The sequence below is a fragment of the Hyperolius riggenbachi genome, chromosome 2, assembly GCF_040937935.1.
Source record: "Hyperolius riggenbachi isolate aHypRig1 chromosome 2, aHypRig1.pri, whole genome shotgun sequence".
NCBI classification, from domain to species: Eukaryota; Metazoa; Chordata; class Amphibia; order Anura; family Hyperoliidae; genus Hyperolius; species Hyperolius riggenbachi.
Genome location: NC_090647.1, coordinates 544,484,037 through 544,503,651, shown reverse-complemented (window position 1 = coordinate 544,503,651; position 19,615 = coordinate 544,484,037). Strand labels below are relative to the sequence as shown.

At 48.3% G+C, this 19,615-nt stretch overlaps 1 protein-coding gene across 1 annotated transcript in view; it reads right to left on the bottom strand.

The window, feature by feature from the left end:
• Positions 1–19,615, bottom strand: part of CLTRN (collectrin, amino acid transport regulator) — a 61,718-nt gene that overhangs the window by 33,403 nt on the left and 8,700 nt on the right. Inside the window, exon 2 of the mRNA XM_068270792.1 lies at positions 17,053–17,111. Coding sequence (XP_068126893.1) covers positions 17,053–17,111 — 59 coding nt within the window. The remainder of the gene's footprint in view (positions 1–17,052; positions 17,112–19,615) is intronic.

Genomic DNA, 19,615 nt, shown 5'->3' with positions numbered 1-19,615 from the left:
TGCTCTCTGCACAATTGTTCTAATGACTGCATCTGCTCAGCCACTGATAAGGAATCATACAAAGTGTTGCAGACAAACAATTGTAGACAGTCCCTATTCAGTGTGCCACAGGGTCTTGTGTACAGGCCCAGCCCCCAACCTCTCTACCCCTCCCCAAGTTCTGTGTACTGTAGTGATGCTGGAGAAGTCTGTAGAGCCAGCTCTGCTCCATCAATGATGGACAGAGTGAGTGTAATAAGCTGAGGCTGGGAGTACACTCGTCTGTCAGTTTTCTGTGTGCGTTTCTGTATGCTTTTTCTGCACACCATGGGCTCGATTCAAGAAAGTGTGATAGCTGCTATCACAGCAGTTATCAAGCGAGCTGCCGCGCAAAGGTTAGCACATGAACCGCGTTACTTTGCGTGATAAGCGAAGGTTTGCGCTTTTCACGTGAATAACTGATGTGTGTGATAACTGCTGTGATAGCAGTTATCACACTATCGTGAATCAAGCCCCATGTGTGTCTGTATGGGTGAAAACATGTACGTTTTATCACAGAAGCTAATGTAACTGATAGAGAAAATGCCTGTCGTGCTTCACTGCTGTTTTATCTACATAGAGAAAATACATTTAGGTGTGCACTAGCCAGTTGAATTACATTGTTCTCAGTTTACCTGTGCAGAAAGCGGTGGGAGGGGGCCCCCCATCCAAAGTTTTGCAGACGGGCCCAGTGCAGTGGCGTATCTAGAGGGGTGCTGTCATAGCTCTTGCCATGGCCACCACAGCACTATGGGCCATGCCATGCCTGTCCTCATGCTGCGCCCAGCATGCCTGCCCCAGTGTCTCCCTGTCATTCAGACCTCAGAGCAGCGGTGACCGAACAGAGAGAGACAGAGGGTGCACAGTGACCACAGACATGGAACACTTCATTTGCGGAAGTGACGTCATTGGTCATTTGTGAAGTGTTAGGGTGGACATTGGGAGATCTAAATTACCCCGCCAGGTGTTTTTGGGTACCCCTAGGAAAGGGACCTTTCCATGTCTCAATTGCCAGCATTGCAATGGCATCATAAGGGAGCCCAACATACAAAGTACTAGATCGGTTAAGCCGATTCCTATTAGAGATTTCGCTACTTGCGATTCGACGGGTGTGGTGTACTTAATCAAATGCCCTTGCGGTCTGTCCTATGTTGGCTAGACTTCAAGGGACATTAAAACTAGACTTAACGAGCATAAGAGCAACATTCGCCACCCCGAAGCGTGTAAAAAGAAAAAGGATGAGGAGAAAAAACAGGAATATCCCCTCGCACGCCATTTAGCGGAATTTAATCATGGCGTGAGCCAGCTTCGATGGCAGGTACTCGAAGTGGTTCAGCGCCAAGAAGGTAGAGAATTTAGGAGTGCGCTGTTGCGGCGTGAGGCTTGGCGGATGGACAGGTTGGGGACGCAGTCCCCCAGTGGCCTTAACGAGGACTTCAGTTTAAAGTGCTTCTTATGATAAATGGTTGTCCTTTCAGGAGTTAGGCCCGGTTCACATTAGCGGTCGCCGTCCGGAATCGCCGTGTCGGAGCCGGACCACATGCAGAACGGACGGAACGGACGCACGGCATAGCAATGAAAGCCTATGCGTCCGTTCACATGCGTCCGTTTCGTCCGGACCGGATCCGGACTCCGGCATAAGACCCAACATGCGCTATTTTTTGGTCCGGCTCCTCCGGCAGCCGTATCCGGAGCGGAGCCGGACTGCACCATCCGGCCAATACAAACCAATGAGAACCAGAGATCGCACAACACACTGGCTAAAAATCCGGATGTTCTACCCCACTTCCTATGCGTATTGTAGCGGCGATTTTGGATGGGGACACATGGGCAAGCATTTTGGAGTGGAGCAGCAGTGACTTTAAACGTGCTGGAGATGTTGGCAGTATGTCGGAGGTGGAGGTGAGTGCTAAACAGCGGAGGGCCTGATTCCACAGGTCCACCTTCTGCTGACCTCCCAGACCCCAACATTTTTATTCGGTTTCTACTATCTTTTGCCAAACGGATCCGGATCGCATCCTGATGAACACCTGATGCAACCTGACCGGATCCGGATCGGATCCGGATCAGAACCGTACGGTTCCGATCCGGATCCGGTCCGTTTGGCAGAGAACCGCAAGTGTGAACCGGCCCTAAGGGTTATTGTTCTGGAAAAGTTTTGTGCCCGCCCCTTAATGCTTTGGAGGGGTGTGTCAATATGTGTGTGTTTATATGAAGGTCTAAGTTTGTTCAGATGGTTAAGCACTTGAGAAAGGGCATGTAGCCCGAAACGTTGTGCTTTTTTGTCTGCTGTATAACCGCATACATTATTACAATACATTCTGAAGATTATTCGTGCAAGGGTTGAGTCCGGAATCGATTGTGTATGGACTGGATTATGATTGGAGGCTTGATGGACCTCCTACGATGATCTGTGACTCCCCGAAATTAACAGAGTGATTCTTGAGGTCTGTGGACAACCCCCGTTGTGTTTGTCCACGCTGGTACTGTGTGCCCGCTCTCTCTCTCTGGTGATCAGTGATCTGAGGTCTGTGTGCGTAATGGAGAGCTCACTGACACCAATGCAATGCCCCAATGAGGGGAGGGAGGGGGCTACCTATACTAAGAGGAGCTTAGGGGGAAAGGAGGGGGAACTGAGGGCACCTCTCACTACCTACACCGGGGGGCTACATATACAGGGCACCCCTGTCTACCTATACTAGGGAGGATAGCTCTAGATACCTACACTAGAGGGATAACTCTGTCGTAATATTGGGGGCACCTCTGGCTACATAATACTGGGGGGCACATCTGGCTACCTATTAGTATTGATGGTGGAGTTGGGAGGGGGGTGCAATTTCAGTGTTTGCCATGGGCGCTATATTGCCCATACACGCCCCTGGCCCAGTGATTTCCAGTTACGACCCTGCGTGCACAAGTGTCCTGGACAAGCATGAGCAGTTGGCCCCAGACTGGAGAACTTTCCGGGGCCAATTGCATAAAAAACACAGGAGGCAGAGGACAGTGAAGGCGCGACAAGCCTGGAAGGGGCTGGAGGAAGCCCCAGGTATGTATATTTATTTATTTACATTCCCATCTCAGTTTCTCTTTAAAAGCTCTTGCTAATGTAATGCCATTTTATAAAAATCAGCCATAGCATTGCAATAGCAGTAGCTTTTCAAATAACTAGTGCTAAAAAAAAGCTATTGCAGTGTGAACCAGGCCATACAGACTATCTGCAGGAAAGAGGTCATACAGACTATCTGCAGGGCAGCAGTCATACAGACTATCTGCAGGGCAGCAGTCATACAGACTATCTGCAGGGCAGCAGTCATACAGACTATCTGCAGGGAAGCAGTCATACAGACTATCTGCAGGGCAGCAGTCATACAGACTATCTGCAGGGCAGCAGTCATACAGACAATCTGCAGGGCAGCAGTCATACAGACTATCTGCAGGGCAGCAGTCATACAGACAATCTGCAGGGCAGCAGTCATACAGACAATCTGCAGGGCAGCAGTCATACAGACTATCTGCAGGGCAGCAGTCATACAGACTATCTGCAGGGCAGCAGTCATACAGACAATCTGCAGGGCAGCAGTCATACAGACTATCTGCAGGGCAGCAGTCATACAGACAATCTGCAGGGCAGCAGTCATACAGACAATCTGCAGGGCAGCAGCCATACAGACTATCTGCAGGGCAGCAGTCATACAGACTATCTGCAGGGCAGCAGTCATACAGACTATCTGCAGGGCAGCAGTCATACAGACTATCTGCAGGGCAGCAGTCATACAGACTATCTGCAGGGCAGCAGTCATACAGACTATCTGCAGGGCAGCAGTCATACAGACTATCTGCAGGGAAGCAGCCATACAGACTATCTGCAGGGAAGCAGTTATACAGACTATCTGCATGGCAGCAGTCATACAGACTATCTGCATGACAGCAGTCATACAGAATATCTGCAGGGCAGCAGTCATACAGAATATCTGCAGGGCAGCAGTCATACAGACTATCTGCAGGGAAGCAGCCATACAGACTATCTGCAGGGAAGCAGTCATACAGACTATCTGCAGGGCAGCAGTCATACAGACAATCTGCAGGGCAGCAGTCATACAGACTATCTGCAGGGCAGCAGTCATACAGACTATCTGCAGGGAAGCAGTCATACAGACTATCTGCAGGGAAGCAGTCATACAGACTATCTGCAGGGAAGCAGCCATACAGACTATCTGCAGGGAAGCAGTCATACAAACTATCTGCAGGGAAGCAGTCATACAGACTATCTGCAGGGCAGCAGTCATACAGACTATCTGCAGGGCAGCAGTCATACAGACTATCTGCAGGGCAGCAGACATACAGACTATCTGCAGGGCAGCAGTCATACAGACTATCTGCAGGGCAGCAGTCATACAGACTATCTGCAGGGCAGCAGTCATACAGACTATCTGCAGGGCAGCAGTCATACAGACTATCTGCAGGGAAGCAGTCATACAGACTATCTGCAGGGCAGCAGTCATACAGACAATCTGCAGGGCAGCAGTCATACAGACTATCTGCAGGGCAGCAGTCATACAGACTATCTGCAGGGAAGCAGTCATACAGACTATCTGCAGGGAAGCAGTCATACAGACTATCTGCAGGGAAGCAGCCATACAGACTATCTGCAGGGAAGCAGTCATACAAACTATCTGCAGGGAAGCAGTCATACAGACTATCTGCAGGGCAGCAGTCATACAGACTATCTGCAGGGCAGCAGTCATACAGACTATCTGCAGGGCAGCAGACATACAGACTATCTGCAGGGCAGCAGTCATACAGACTATCTGCAGGGCAGCAGCCATACAGACTATCTGCAGGGCAGCAGTCATACAGACTATCTGCAGGGAAGCAGCCATACAGACTATCTGCAGGGAAGCAGTCATACAGACTATCTGCAGGGAAGCAGTCATACAGACAATCTGCAGGGCAGCAGTCATACAGACTATCTGCAGGGCAGCAGTCATACAGACTATCTGCAGGGAAGCAGTCATACAGAATATCTGCAGGGCAGCAGTCATACAGACTATCTGCAGGGAAGCAGCCATACAGACTATCTGCAGGGAAGCAGTCATACAGACTATCTGCAGGGAAGCAGTCATACAGACGATCTGCAGGGCAGCAGTCATACAGACTATCTGCAGGGCAGCAGTCATACAGACTATCTGCAGGGCAGCAGTCATACAGACTATCTGCAGGGCAGCAGTCATACAGACTATCTGCAGGGCAGCAGTCATACAGACTATCTGCAGGGAAGCAGTCATACAGACTATCTGCAGGGCCGCAGCCATACAGACTATCTGCAGGGCAGCAGTCATACAGACTATCTGCAGGGAAGCAGTCATACAGACTATCTGCAGGGCCGCAGCCATACAGACTATCTGCAGGGAAGCAGTCATACAGACTATCTGCAGGGCAGCAGCCATACAGACTATCTGCAGGGAAGCAGTCATACAGACTATTTGCCATGCACTGGGCCCCAGGCACCTGCCTAGGTTGCCTTGTGAAAAATCCTGCTTTGCTTTGCCTTTATGTGTACAACACTAAATAGATAAAGCAATGCTATTCAGTGTATTAGGATGTCAAACAAGAGAAAGGTGTTATAAAGAAGTCTCCTGCTGTTCACGCTGGTTAGCTCCATTCCACCCAGTACTCTTCCAAATATAGCTATTTTTAATGCTATTTCTTTGAAAAGAGCAGGATTATTATTAACAGTAACTCTGTGTGAAGTTAATGTGTCACTGTTGCTGGCAGGAAGCATGCGCTGACTGAGCACCTCCATAAGTTTTATTAACTAGTGGTGGAATGGCCCAAACTTCTGAAGTTTGCATTCCTATGTGTATACATGGTTGAAAGTGCTCTTAGCTTTCCTGCTACTCATACAACCCACCAATGCCCAGCGCAGAACACAACTTTAGTCCAATGCCTCAGTTCTTACTTCGCTGTTTTACCACAGAACATTGGCAACCCCATCTTCTGTGGCCAACAAAACATGGACAACGAGGCCACATTTCCACTACAGGGGACAGCATAGTGGCGTATTGGATAGCATTCTCCCCTGCTACTCATAAAATTACTCGATAGAGTCTGCAGATTCTAAGCTTAACTCCTTCATGTGAGCAGCTATACTGTTTTTTTCTACAGAGGATTGGGTTAGAATCTCCTCTAGGAGATAGAGGGTCCAGTTATCGCTAATTCAAAAGCATATCTCGCATTCAAAAACATATCTAGCATCCGACCATTTCTCACTCAAGATACAACTAAAATGTTAGTACACGTGCTTATAATATCTCGTATGGACTATTGTAATATACCTCTTTGTAGACTACCAGCTAACAGACTGGCATTGATCCAAACCTGTACTGAACTCGGCTGCTCATTCATCTTTCTTCGTCTTAAACGCTTCCTGAAAACACACTTTTTCCGACAAGCATACGCTGGATCTATGGCCATTTCCCCTTTTGACCATTGGCCAATTTGCACTCCTGTAGTATACTCCACAATTCCTCAGCGCTCCTTAAAGGGAATGTCCAAGCAAAATAAAAAAATGAGTTTCACTTACCTGGGGCTTCTGCCAGCCCCATGCAGCCATCCTGTGCCCTCGTAGTCACTCACTGCTGCTCCAGTCCCCGGCTGGCAGCTTGCCGACCTCGGAGGTCGGGGGCCGCATTGCGTACAATTTTACGCATTCCCGCTAGTGCAGGAACATTAACACATACATTTTTACGCATTACTGGTTCATTGCGTAAAAATGTACGCATTGAACCAGTAACGCGTAAAAATGTATGTGTTAATGTTCCTGCACTAGCGGGAAATGCGTAAAAATGTACGCAATGCGTCCCGCTCACCTCCGAGGTCGGCAAGCTGCCAGCGGGGCACTGGAGCAGCAGTGAGTGACTACGAGGGCACAGGATGGCTGCATGGGGCTGGTAGAAGACCCAGGTAAGTGAAACTCATTTTTTTATTTTGCTTGAACCTTCCCTTTAAAGCGAATTTGTCACCATAAAAATCAAATTTCAACAGCAACTGGTCTGAGTGTATTAAGTGATAAAGATGCTAATCCTGCATTCAAAACTTGCAAAACTTTTTCTGCTGTTATGGTTTGTAGTTATCACATACTTTAGGAGCACTGGCCCTAGTGCCAAACAGTGCCAAAGAGTTGATTGCTGGGAGTTCTTTTTATCTATAATATATTCCTCCTCTTCCATTTATTTTCCTGCCTAGCTCCTTATCAGAAACACCCTCTGATCACTTGTGCTTGCAAGCAAGGCTGAGGTGACTCAGTGATTGGATGTGTAAATAAAAAAAAGACAGTGCAGTTCCTCGTATACACCTCAGTGGGAGTGTCTGAAGACTCTGGGAGGAGGGCAGCTAATGAATACACAATGAGCCAGAGAAGGGAGGGGGGAAAACAAGAGTCAGGGAGGATATGATGTCAGCATTAGCCTGGCAAGATGGCCACTGCCTAGAAAAGGATTTTCTGCTTTTCCTTTATAAAATTCACAGGAATCATTACGTGGATAGCACAATACAGTACATCTGTTATGTAAGTAGAAGTAGTATTTATCTACTTATATCTGTGTTTTTTATTTCTAGGTTAGCATGGGTGTCGCGTGTTCTTTAATATGGCGATTTGCAGTCACCCAGTGTAATAGCCACTCAACAGGTGTCCACCACCAAATAAGCCAGCATAGAGATGGGTCAGATCACACTATACCACTTAATATCACAGGTTCATAAAACAGCAATAACAGTTACAAACATGAAAGCTGATACTCACATTGTGGGTCCTTAAAGAGACTCTGTAACAACAAAAACCTCCCCTGGGGGGTACTCACCTCGGGTGGGGGAAGCCTCCGGATCCTAATGAGGCTTCCCACGCCGTCCTCTGTCCCACGGGGGTCTCACCGCAGCCCTCCGAACAGCCGGCGACTGTGCCGACTGTCAGTTCAATATTTACCTTTGCTGGCTCCAGCGGGGGCGCTGTGGCGACTTTCGGCACGGAAATAGACGGAAATACCCGATCTCCATCGGGTCCGCTCTACTGCGCAGGCGCCAGAAACTTGCGCCTGCGCAGTAGAGCAGACCCGACGGCGATCAGGTATTTCCGCCTACTTCGGCGCCGAGAGGCATCAGAGCGCCTGCGCAGGAGCCAGGAAGGTAAATATTGCGTCACCGCTGCACGGAGGGCTACAGCGAGACCCCCGAGGGACGCAGGACGGCGTGGGAAGCCTCATTAGGATCCTGAGGCTTCCCCCACCCGAGGTGAGTACCCCCCAGGGGCCGTTTTGTCGTTACAGTTCCTCTTTAAATACAGGACTAGAGTTGGGCCGAACGGTTCGCCGGCGAACGTAGGTGGTTCGCGTGCGGGTACCGCACGCGAACCTTTTGCGGAAGAAGTTCGGTTCGCCCCATAATGCACTGAGGGTCAACTTTGACCCTCTACATCACAGTCAGCAGGCCCAGTGTAGCCAATTAGGCTACACTAGCCCCTGGAGCCCCCCCCCCCCCTTATATAAGGCAGGCAGCGGCGGCCATTACGGCCACTCGTGTGCCTGCATTAGTGAGAGTAGGGCGAGCTGCTGCAGACTGTCTCTCATAGGGAAAGATTAGTTAGGCTTAACTTCTTCCTGGCTGCATACCTGTTCTGTTCAGTGAGCCCTCAGCCCACTGCATACCTGTACTGTGATCCTGCCACTGCATACCTGTTCAGTGATCCTGCCACTGCATACCTGTTCTGTTCAGTGAGCCCTCAGCCCACTGCATACCTGTACTGTGATCCTGCCACTCCATACCTGTTCAGTGATCCTGCCACTGCATACCTGTTCTGTTCAGTGAGCCCTCAGCCCACTGCATACCTGTACTGTGATCCTGCCACTCCATACCTGTTCAGTGATCCTGCCACTGCATACCTGTTCTGTTCAGTGAGCCCTCAGCCCACTGCATACCTGTACTGTGATGCTGCCACTCCATACCTGTTCAGTGATCCTGCCACTGCATACCTGTTCAGTGATCCTGCCACATGCAAGATGTTTTAAAGCACTTTAGGCCTGTCATTTAGCATTCAATGTGATTTCTGCCCTTAAAACGCTGCTTTGCGTCAAATCCAGATTTTTCCCGGGGACTTTTGGCGTGTATCCCACTCCGCCATGCCCCCCTCCAGGTGTTAGACCCCTTGAAACATCTTTTCCATCACTTTTGTGGCCAGCATAATTATTTTTTTTTTTCAAAGTTCGCATCCCCATTGAAGTCTATTGCGGTTCGCGAACTTTAACGCGAACCGAACGTTCCGCGAAAGTTCGCGAACCCGGTTCGCGAACCTAAAATCGGAGGTTCGGCCCAACTCTATACAGGACCCAGATGGAAAAATGCGCCTTTAACACCCTCGGTGTACAACGTGCAAAATGCACTAATCCTTAGGAGAGTCTTTGCCCACCTCTCCACTCCCTACCAGGTTTCGGCGTAAGCCACCATCAGGGGATCCCAATTATGCCTAAACATTTTATTCATCATGTTACCTTTGTCGCTCGCTGTAATTACCAATCCTGTATTTTGTATATTGGTGTATACCATGTTCCGTATTATTATGTACCCCATGTTTGTTTTACTTTGTACAGCACCACAGAATATGTTGGTGCTTATAAATCCTACTAATATAATAAATGGGAAAGTTCGGATGTTTGGATGTTTGTTACTCGATCACGCAAAAACGGCTGAACGGATTTGAATGAAATTTGGCACACACATAGTAAATTACCTGGAATAAAGTATAGGATACTTTTTATTCTCATAACTAAAAAGAGACAAATACAAATTTCACTGGAAAATGTAAACTGCAGCCATTCTTACACTGTTACACTGGAGGTGTGTTTAGCTTCTAAGGGTAGAATGGTTAATTTGCATATATTCAGCAGTGATGCACTGGGAGACATCGCAAGCTCACTCCAACCTGAATTATCGCAAAATTCTTTCTGTTTTAAGAAAGCAAACTTTTGTTTTTCTTAACATCTTAGTAAGGGGGCTTTTAGGACCATTGTAGTCCCTTACACACTCCAATGAGTTCTGGGTCACCATGAGCTTGCTGGGTAGCCTGTACCTCTCGGTGTTACAAGCCCTACTGCATAGAGCCAAATTAATCCATACCATGCACTGATGAGGATCAAACAATCCAAAACAGTCTGTATGCATGTTGGATTTTTATGCTCTGTACAAATTAACAAACTGACACATCATTTCATTCCAACAGTTCTGGAGGTGTGTTTAGCTTTTAAGGGTAACAATGGTTAATTTGCATATATTCAACAGTGATGCACTGGGAGACATTTTAAGCTCACTCCACCCTGAATTATTGCAAATTCTTTCTGTTTTAAGAAAGCAAACTTTTGTTTTTCTTACTCTGTCAATAGCAGGTTTCTTAAACTTTGCACAGTTGGTCACTGGGTGACTGGGATTAATATTCAGAAAAGTGGGTGGAGCCTACAAAAGCTAATCAATATTCACCTATTGATTTTCAAAGGAGTGGAGCCACAGCCAATTAGATTTATTTCATTTCAATGCCAATTATTGATGCCAAAGACTGCAAAGCTCACAAACTAGGTCATCCTTGAGTAATTGTGTGTTAGGATTAGAAAAAGTGGGCAGAGGTAACACTAGCCAATTACATACCCGGGCAACGCCGGGCGACCAGCTAGTCAATAATAATAATGACTACATTTCCAATGCCTCTCTTATAACACAATCTGCTACCAGGGATGGATCTGGGGGGGGGGGGGGGGGGGGGCGGACGGGTCTCTTGCCCCAGGCGCAGTTTGTTGAATTCTTAAAAAGGCGGCAAAATTTGGATGGGGAATGGCAGTTTAGGTGCCAAAACCTGACCTTTAGGCGCCAAAACTGGATGGGGAATGGCAGTTTAGGCGCCAAAACCTGACCTTGCCCCAGGCGCAACTTGGTCTAGATCCGTCCCTGTCTGCTACAGAATTAAAGGACCACTAAAGTGAAAAAAAGTGAGCAGTTAAAATCTGACAGAACCGACAGGTTTTGTAGAAGTCTATCTTCTCATGGGGGATTCTCAGGGTTTTCATTATTTCCAAAAAGCATTTTCTGAATGGCTGTTGCTAAATGTAACTGCCAAAATAGTAAGATACCAGCCAGCCTTCCTACTCACTTGCACACTGTTTTGGCAGTTAGACTTCGCAACTGTCTTCCAGGAAATACTTCTGAAAACAAAGGAACCCTCATCAGGAGATGGACTAGTCCAAAACCTGCTGATTCTGTCAGATTTTAACTTTTTCTCTGTAGTCGTCCTTTAACAGAATTCTTCCAAATTTCTGTTTTGTAGAGCTTACTTGATAATATATCAATGACAGTAAAATCCCTTTATAATCCAATACACACTCCAATGAGTTCTGGGTCACCATGAGCTTGCAGGTTAGTCTGTACCTCTCGGTGTTACAAGCCCTACTGTATAGAGCCAAATTAATCCATGCCATGCACTGATGAGGATCAAACAATCCGAAACAGCCTGTATGCATGTTGGATTATTATGGCTCTGTACAAATTAACAAGCTGACACATCATTGCATTCCAGCGGTTCTGGAGGTGTGTTTAGCTTCTAAGGGTAACAATGGTTAATTTGCATATATTCAGCAGTGTTGCACTGGGAGACATCTCAAGTAGTGTTGGGCGAACAGTGTTCGCCACTGTTCGGGTTCTGCAGAACATCACCCTGTTCGGGTGATGTTCGAGTTCGGCCGAACACCTGACGGTGCTCGGCCAAACCGTTCGGCCATATGGCCGAACTAAGAGCGCATGGCCGAACGTTCCCCGAACGTTCGGCTAGCGCTGTGATTGGCCGAACGGGTCACGTGGTTCGGACCCGAACGCGCTCTGATTGGCCGAACGGTCACGTGGTTCGGGTAAATAAATACCCGAACCACGTCATATCTCCGCCATTTGTCTGTGGGTTTAGCTTTGGGTAGGCAGGCAGGGTAGTTCGCGCTCCAGCCACGCTAGCCAGGGTCCCCCCTGTCATTGTGTCACTGCTGGGAACAGTAGTACACCGCTTGCTCAGCCACACTATATAGCATTCTGTTTACTGCCACTCTGTGTACCTCGCTCAGCCACACTATATAGCATTCTGTTTACTGCCACTCTGTGTCTGCTGGGAATAGTAGTACACCGCTTGCTCAGCCACACTATATAGCATTCTGTTTACTGCCACTCTGTGTACCTCGCTCAGCCACACTATATAGCATTCTGTTTACTGCCACTCTGTGTCTGCTGGGAATAGTGGTACACCGCTCGCTCAGCCACACTATATAGCATTCTGTTCACTGTTCTGTGTCTGCTTGGAATAGTGGTACACCGCTCGCTCAGCCACACTATATAGCATTCTGTTTACTGTTCTGTGTCTGCTGGGAATAGTGGTACACCGCTCGCTCAGCCACACTATATAGCATTCTGTTTACTGTTCTGTGTCTGCTGGGAATAGTGGTACACCGCTCGCTCAGCCACACTATATAGCATTCTGTGCACTGTTCTGTGTCTGCTGGGAATAGTGGTACACCGCTCGCTCAGCCACACTATATAGCATTCTGTTCACTGTTCTGTGTCTGCTGGGAATAGTGGTACACCGCTCGCTCAGCCACACTATATAGCATTCTGTTTACTGTTCTGTGTCTGCTGGGAATAGTGGTACACCGCTCGCTCATCCACACTATATAGCATTCTGTTCACTGTTCTGTGTCTGCTGGGAATAGTGGTACACCGCCCGCTCAGCCACACTATATAGCATTCTGTTCACTGTTCTGTGTCTGCTGGGAATAGTGGTACACCGCTCGCTCAGCCACACTATATAGCATTCTGTTCACTGTTCTGTGTCTGCTGGGAACAGTAGTACACCGCTCGCTCAGCCAGAGTATATAGCATTGTGTTTACTGCCACTCTGTGTACACCGCTCAGCCAGACTATATACCATTGTTTACTGACACTCTGTGTACACCGCTCAGCCAGACTATATACCATTGTTTACTGCCACTCTGATTCTGCTGGGAACAGTAGTACACCGCTCGCTCAGCCAGACTATATACCATTGTTTACTGACACTCTGTGTACACCGCTCAGCCAGACTATATACCATTGTTTACTGCCACTCTGATTCTGCTGGGAACAGTAGTACACCGCTCGCTCAGCCAGACTATATAGCATTGTGTTTACTGCCACTCTGTGTACACCGCTCAGCCACACTATATAGCATTGCGTACTCTGCCAGTCAGTGTGTATATTGCTGGGATCAGTAATACTCCACTCACCGTCAACCACTATATGAGCTCAACATGAGTTCCCCAGAGACCTCCGCTGTGAGCAGCACTCCCAACAACAGCAACAGCCAACGCCCCACGCAAGCTATAACATCCACCCCAGCAGCCAGTGGTCAGCAGCAGCCCTCCCCGGAGGAGAACGTTGTGTCCATCAGTCCGTCGCCAGAGCGATTAATGAGGGCTGCCATTGAGGAGATGATGGGGCCTGATGTGGAGGAGGAGGTCTGGCTCAGGCCAGCATCCCAAGTTAATGTTGAGGACGATGAGGGGTCTGTGTCTGGGGATGTTGGGGTGGCAGAGGTGGTGGGTGGGTCAGACTCAGGAGAAGAGTTGTATGATGAGGATGATGATCGGGACCATCTGTATGTGCCTCAGAGTCCGACCCCGGAAAACATGTTGTATCGTGTGTTTAGGTACTAAAATCTGCGTTCCCTCCCAGTAGTGTTGGGCGAACAGTGTTTGCCACTGTTCGGGTTCTGCAGAACATCACCCTGTTCGGGGTGACTATATAGCAGACTATATAGCATTGTGTTTAATGCCACTCTGTGTACACGGCTCAGCCACACTATATAGCATTGTGTTTACTTCCACTCTGTGTCTGCTGGGAACAGTAGTACACCGCTCACCCGCCACTGTATAGCATTGTGCTCTGTGTCACTGCTGACAATAGTGGTACACCGCTCACCCACCACTGTATAGCATTTCTGTACTGCCACTGTACTGCTGCCAGTCAGCGTGTACTTTAAGGATAAGTGAAATGAGGAAGAAATCCGGTGAAAGAGGGAGGGGCAAGGGAAGAGGTGTTTCCCCTGACGGTTCACGTACAGGCCACAGGGGAGCACCCAAGAAAACCCACTCAATACTGCCCATGTTGTCCAGGACAACAACCCTCACAGATCCAAAAGAACAGGACCAGATAATTACTTGGATGACCTCTCAAGCGTCCAGCAGTGGGTTAAGCAGCACCAGCACATCACGCACGAGGTCCGAGTCCTCAGCCAGTTAAAGTCTGGGCTTTCTTTGAAGACTGCACTGAGGATGTTACCATGGCGATTTGCAAGGTGTGCAAGACCCGCCTGAGCAGGGGGAAAAGTATTAACAACCTCTCCACCACCAGCATGAGCCGCCACATTCTATCCAAACATCCCACTCTGTGGGCAAACGCGGCAGGACAGGGTACCACCAGCAACACTGCCTCCCTTGGGTTCACCAGACTCACCACCAGACCCGCCTCAGCAGCAGCAGTAGCCCAGCCATTGCGTGGTTCACAACATTCACAAACATCAGACGATGCTGACACTGTCACTTTCCGGACTAGTGCTCTTGAGGTCTCCCAGTGTTCATCAAACACAACAACCAACAGCCCTTCGGTGTGCAGCGCTACGGTTGAGTTGTCTGTCTCTGAGATGTTTGAGCACAAGAGGAAATTGCCAGCAAATGACCCCCGGGCCGTGGCAGTAACAGCCAGCCAGCATAGCCAAGCTTCTGGCCTGCGAAATGCTGCCATATCGAGTGGTGGAGACAAACAGCTTCAAGGGCATGATGTCAGTGGCCATCCCACGTTACGTTGTTCCCAGCCGCTACCACTTTGCGCGCTCTGCAGTGCCTGAGTTGCATGAGCACGTGGTCAGCTAAATAACCCGAAGCTTGAAGAATGCCGTTGCCTGCAAGGTTCACCTCACCACTGACACCTGGACGAGTGCGTTCGGCCAGGGTCGATACATCTCCCTTACCGCGCACTGGGTGAACCTTGTGGAGCCTGGCAGCGATTCCTCACCTGCTACGGCGCGGGTGTTGCCCACGCCGCAAACAGCTGGATAACAACAGCAGCACCTACCTCTCTGACTCCTTCTCCTCCAACGCATCTCAAAGCTGTACCTCATCCGGAAATGCTAACCCAGCACCAGCAGCAGTAGGATCGTGGAAGCAGTGCAGCACAGCTGTTGGCATGCGTCAGCAAGCGTTGCTGAAGCTGATCTGCCTTGGGGATAAGCAGCACACAGGGGAGGAAATTTGGAGGGGAATAAAGGAACAGACGGATTTGTGGCTGGCACCGCTGGACCTGAAACCGGGCATGAAGCTAGACACCTGGCACGAACTGGCAATGTACGCAATAGAGGTGCTGGCTTGCCCGGCAGCCAGCGTTATGTCGGAACGCTGTTTCAGTGCTGCCGGAGGCATCATCACAGATCGGCGTATCCGCCTCTCCACAGAAAATGCAGACCGTCTGACTCAAATTAAAATGAATCAATCCTGGATTGGAAACGACTACGCAACACTCCTGGACCCCAACCAAGTAACATGACCGATGAACATCTGGGATGGTTTAGCGTTTCCGGTCCCTGTTTATTGAACCTCTCATCTGTATTACATTTATGACTGCATGGCGGCAAAAAGCATTGCTGCTATATCCGCACGCTTTTTGTCCTCATGCAAGGCCTGGGTTGTTGTGTCTCACAAAGCGTGGCCTTCTCCTCCTGCGCCTCCTCCTGTTCCATCACGTGTGCTGCTGCTGCTGCTGCTGCTGCTGGGTTACCGTTGCCGGTCCCTGTTTATGGAACCTCTTATCTTTATTACATTTATGACTGCATGGTGGTACAAAGCATGCTATCCGCACGCTTCTTGTCCTCATGCAAGGCCTGGGTTGTTGTGTCTCAAAGCGTGGCCTTCTCCTCCTGCGCCACCCTCCTCCTGTTCCATCACGTGTGCTGCTGCTGGGTTAGCATTACCGGTCCCTTTTCCTGGAACCTCTTATATGTATTACATTTATGACTGCATGCCGACAAAAAGCATGTTACCTGTGCAAAGAAAACAGACATTTCCCGCATTTAAAAGACAGTTTTCCCTTTGAAACTTTAAAATCGATTTTCTCAAAAACTATAAGCTCTTTTTGCTAAATTTTTTTTTCCTCTTGTACCCACTCCCAAGGTGCACATACCCTGTAAATTTGGGGTATGTAGCATGTAAGGAGGCTTTACAAACCACAAAAGTTCGGGTCCCCATTGACTTCCATTATGTTCGGAGTTCGGGTCGAACACCCGAACATCGCGGCCATGTTCGGCCTGTTCGGCCCGAACCCGAACATCTAGATGTTCGCCCAACACTAATCTCAAGCTCACTCCAACCTGAATTATCGCGAATTCTTTCTGTTTTAGGAAAGCAAACTTTTGTTTTTTTTATCCAATGTAGGGAGAGGAAACTAGCACAATTAATTTGTCTGTGATGCAAGAGCGCCACCCAGTGCATACAATATAGTTATCGCAGGAGGGATTACAAAAAGGTAACGCAGAAAGGCAATGATTCATCAAACCTGCAAGCAAAATCTTTTCCCAAGAGCTTGCAGAAAGAGAAAAAATAACTTGTACTAGCGTTTACTCCTTTGACTGCCTGATGAAGCGAGATAGAACCTGCAAAACACAGGTTAAAACCATAACAGATTTCAAAAACTGTAATGTTGAAAACGATATTTATCGACCGCCCTTTTTCCTGCTTTGGGCGCTATATTAATATATATTATTATATTAGGTGTGATATTTGCATTAGCAACTATGGCGGCACCCAGATTGTACACTAGCCACTGGTGCCCTTTTTTCCTGCTACCCTGTGACCCTGTATTTGTAAAGTGCCACAAAATATGTTGGTGCTGTGTACATTTATAATAATAAATAAATAGGTACAATGAATAACTACTTACTGCTTTGTCCCCAAGAGCTTTTTTGAGGCTTAGTCGAACTTTAAAGGCTTCTGGTACACCTGTGGGTAGGAAAACATTGAATATAATTTCCCATATTTATAGCGCGGTTAGGCCCCTTTCACACATAACACAATTAGTGTCCGATTTTCCAGATGCAATTTTGGCTGGTTGGTTTGGCTGGTATTTATGCTTTTTTTTACAATGAACATGTGATTCACTTATCAATGTAAGTCATTGAAAATGCAGAAAAATTACATTTATGTCATAAAAATCACATCTGACTTTGAAACGTATTACAGCTGAGTCCCTGTTATCTGGAGCTCAGGAAGCCAAATGTCTCCACTAACTAGCACGCCTGAGTGGATAAAGGGGAACATCCACATCCACTTACTGCTTGCGTACCCAGCTGACCTGCTCCTCCATCGCTCCCTCTGCCTCTTCCTCTGCACCCCCCCCCCCCTCAACCATTCAGCGAGGCAGGTATCCGAGCTCTGCTGCAGCCATGCCACCACTCCAGCCTCTCCACAATCCGCAAGGACCCACAGCGGCACCAGGACCATAGTGGCGTTGCCAGACATCCAGTCACTAGTCATTAAACGGCAGCGGATTACCCCCCCATGGTCCTTCTCCTATGTTCTGCTTGTTGTATTTTGTTGTATTTTTCTATCTGTGCCTTTATTCGATGCACATGCACATGCACTGGTACTACTGTATGCATTGCACCTACTGTATGTAACTATATTTTGTATATCTACTGTATGCACGCACTGTATGTTAAATGTACTTTCCGCTACTGTTCCACCACCGACCCTGCTTGTGCCAAAATCAATTTCGGGTACAACTGTCATTGTACTTGGCGAAATAAACATGATTCTGATTTTGGGGGGTTTGCAGGTGGTTTTGCAAGGAATGAAATACTTACCGAGCCTCCCGCGCCGTCCTCTAACCTTCCTTTACCTCCTAGCTGCTTTCCAGCGTCTGTACACAGCTCCCAGTATGTCACATGATGCGGGTCAGGTGACTTGCTAGTAGCCGTGCACGGAGGACGCTGGAAAGCCACTAGGCGCTACAGAAAGGTTAGAAGATGGTGCCTGGAGGCTCGGTAAGCATTTAATGCTGACCGCTACTGGACAAATGGGAGCCCCTGGAAGTTTACGATCCCGCTACAGTCTGTGAACAAGTGCAGCTGCACTGTGCATACACAGGACGCCTTGCATCTGCACAGCAGCATGGTGCTAGCATGGCAGATAAAGTCAAGCCCAACTAGCAGGTCCAGGCCGAGGCAGAGGCAAGAGAGGCTCCAGCCTCAGGGCGCAGTGTAGGAGGGGGCGCACAACTCATTCAGCTATCATTCCTCTATTGTGTTTGAAGCAGAGAGAAAAGGGGATACATGGCAGTGACTGCAAGCCAGATAACTAGAGATGAAGGTGTTGGGGGCCCTGAGGCACCTCTTACTCTAATAGCAATCAGTGTGTGACAGCTGGAGTGGGAGGGATGGAGGGGCGCACTTTGGTGTCTCAGCCTTGGGTGCTGGAGGACCTTGTCCCGGCTCTGCCAATCGGTCCTGTGCTCAGCAAAAGCGCTTTACAAAAAAAATCACAACGTGCAGGTAAGTGCCGCTAATACAAATTGCGCACAAAATTGCAAAATGCTGGCGTCAGCGATGGCGATTTATGATGTGAACAAGGCCTAAACGAGCTGTGAGCTGCAATTCTATCTTTGTTTTTTTGTATGCAGTAATTAGCAGGGTTCTGCCAAATATTGTCCAGTTCACACCAAAAACCGCTAGCAGGTCTGCTAACGCTAGAGGCTTTTGGAGCAGATTTCTGAGCCATTCTAGGCATGTTTAGAGACGTTTCCTAATCATGCCTAGCGTTTTTGGGAGCGTTTTTGTGTAGCAGATTTCATACATTGTTACAGTAAAAGCTGTTACTGAGCAGCTTCTGTAACAAAAACGCCTGGAAAACCGCTCTGATCTAGCGTTTTTCAGAGTGGTTTGAGCTTTTGCTACACTTTACATTGAGGCAGAAATGCTTCTGCAAACCACAAAAGTGCTGCAGGACCCACATTTGCGGTTTGCTAAAAATCGCAAACCGCCTGTGTGCACCAGCCCATTGAAATACATTAGGCAAGCGTTTCCCAAAAAAAAACAAAGAAAAAAAAAACACTTATATAGCGCTTTTCTCCTGGCGGACTCAAAGCGCCTGAGCTGCAGCCACTAGGACGCGCTCTATAGGCAGTAGCAGTGTTAGGGAGACTTGCCCAAGGTCTCCTGCTGAATAGGTGCTGGCTTACTGAACAGGCAGAGCCGAGATTCAAACCCTGGTCTCCCATGTCAGAGGCAGAGCCCTTAACCATTACACTATCCAGCCACTGGATAGTGCAGAAGCGGTTTGCGGATCGCTTCAAAAACCGCTCGGTGTGCACCAGGCCTATGTCAGATTTTGAGAGGAGGGACACATTTGACCTGTGTTTTGAGATATTACTTGAAAATAAAGTCAGAACAATAGCTGCATTCATGTGTGATCTGTGCGTAGTGTGTGCAGCCGAAACAACCGGCATG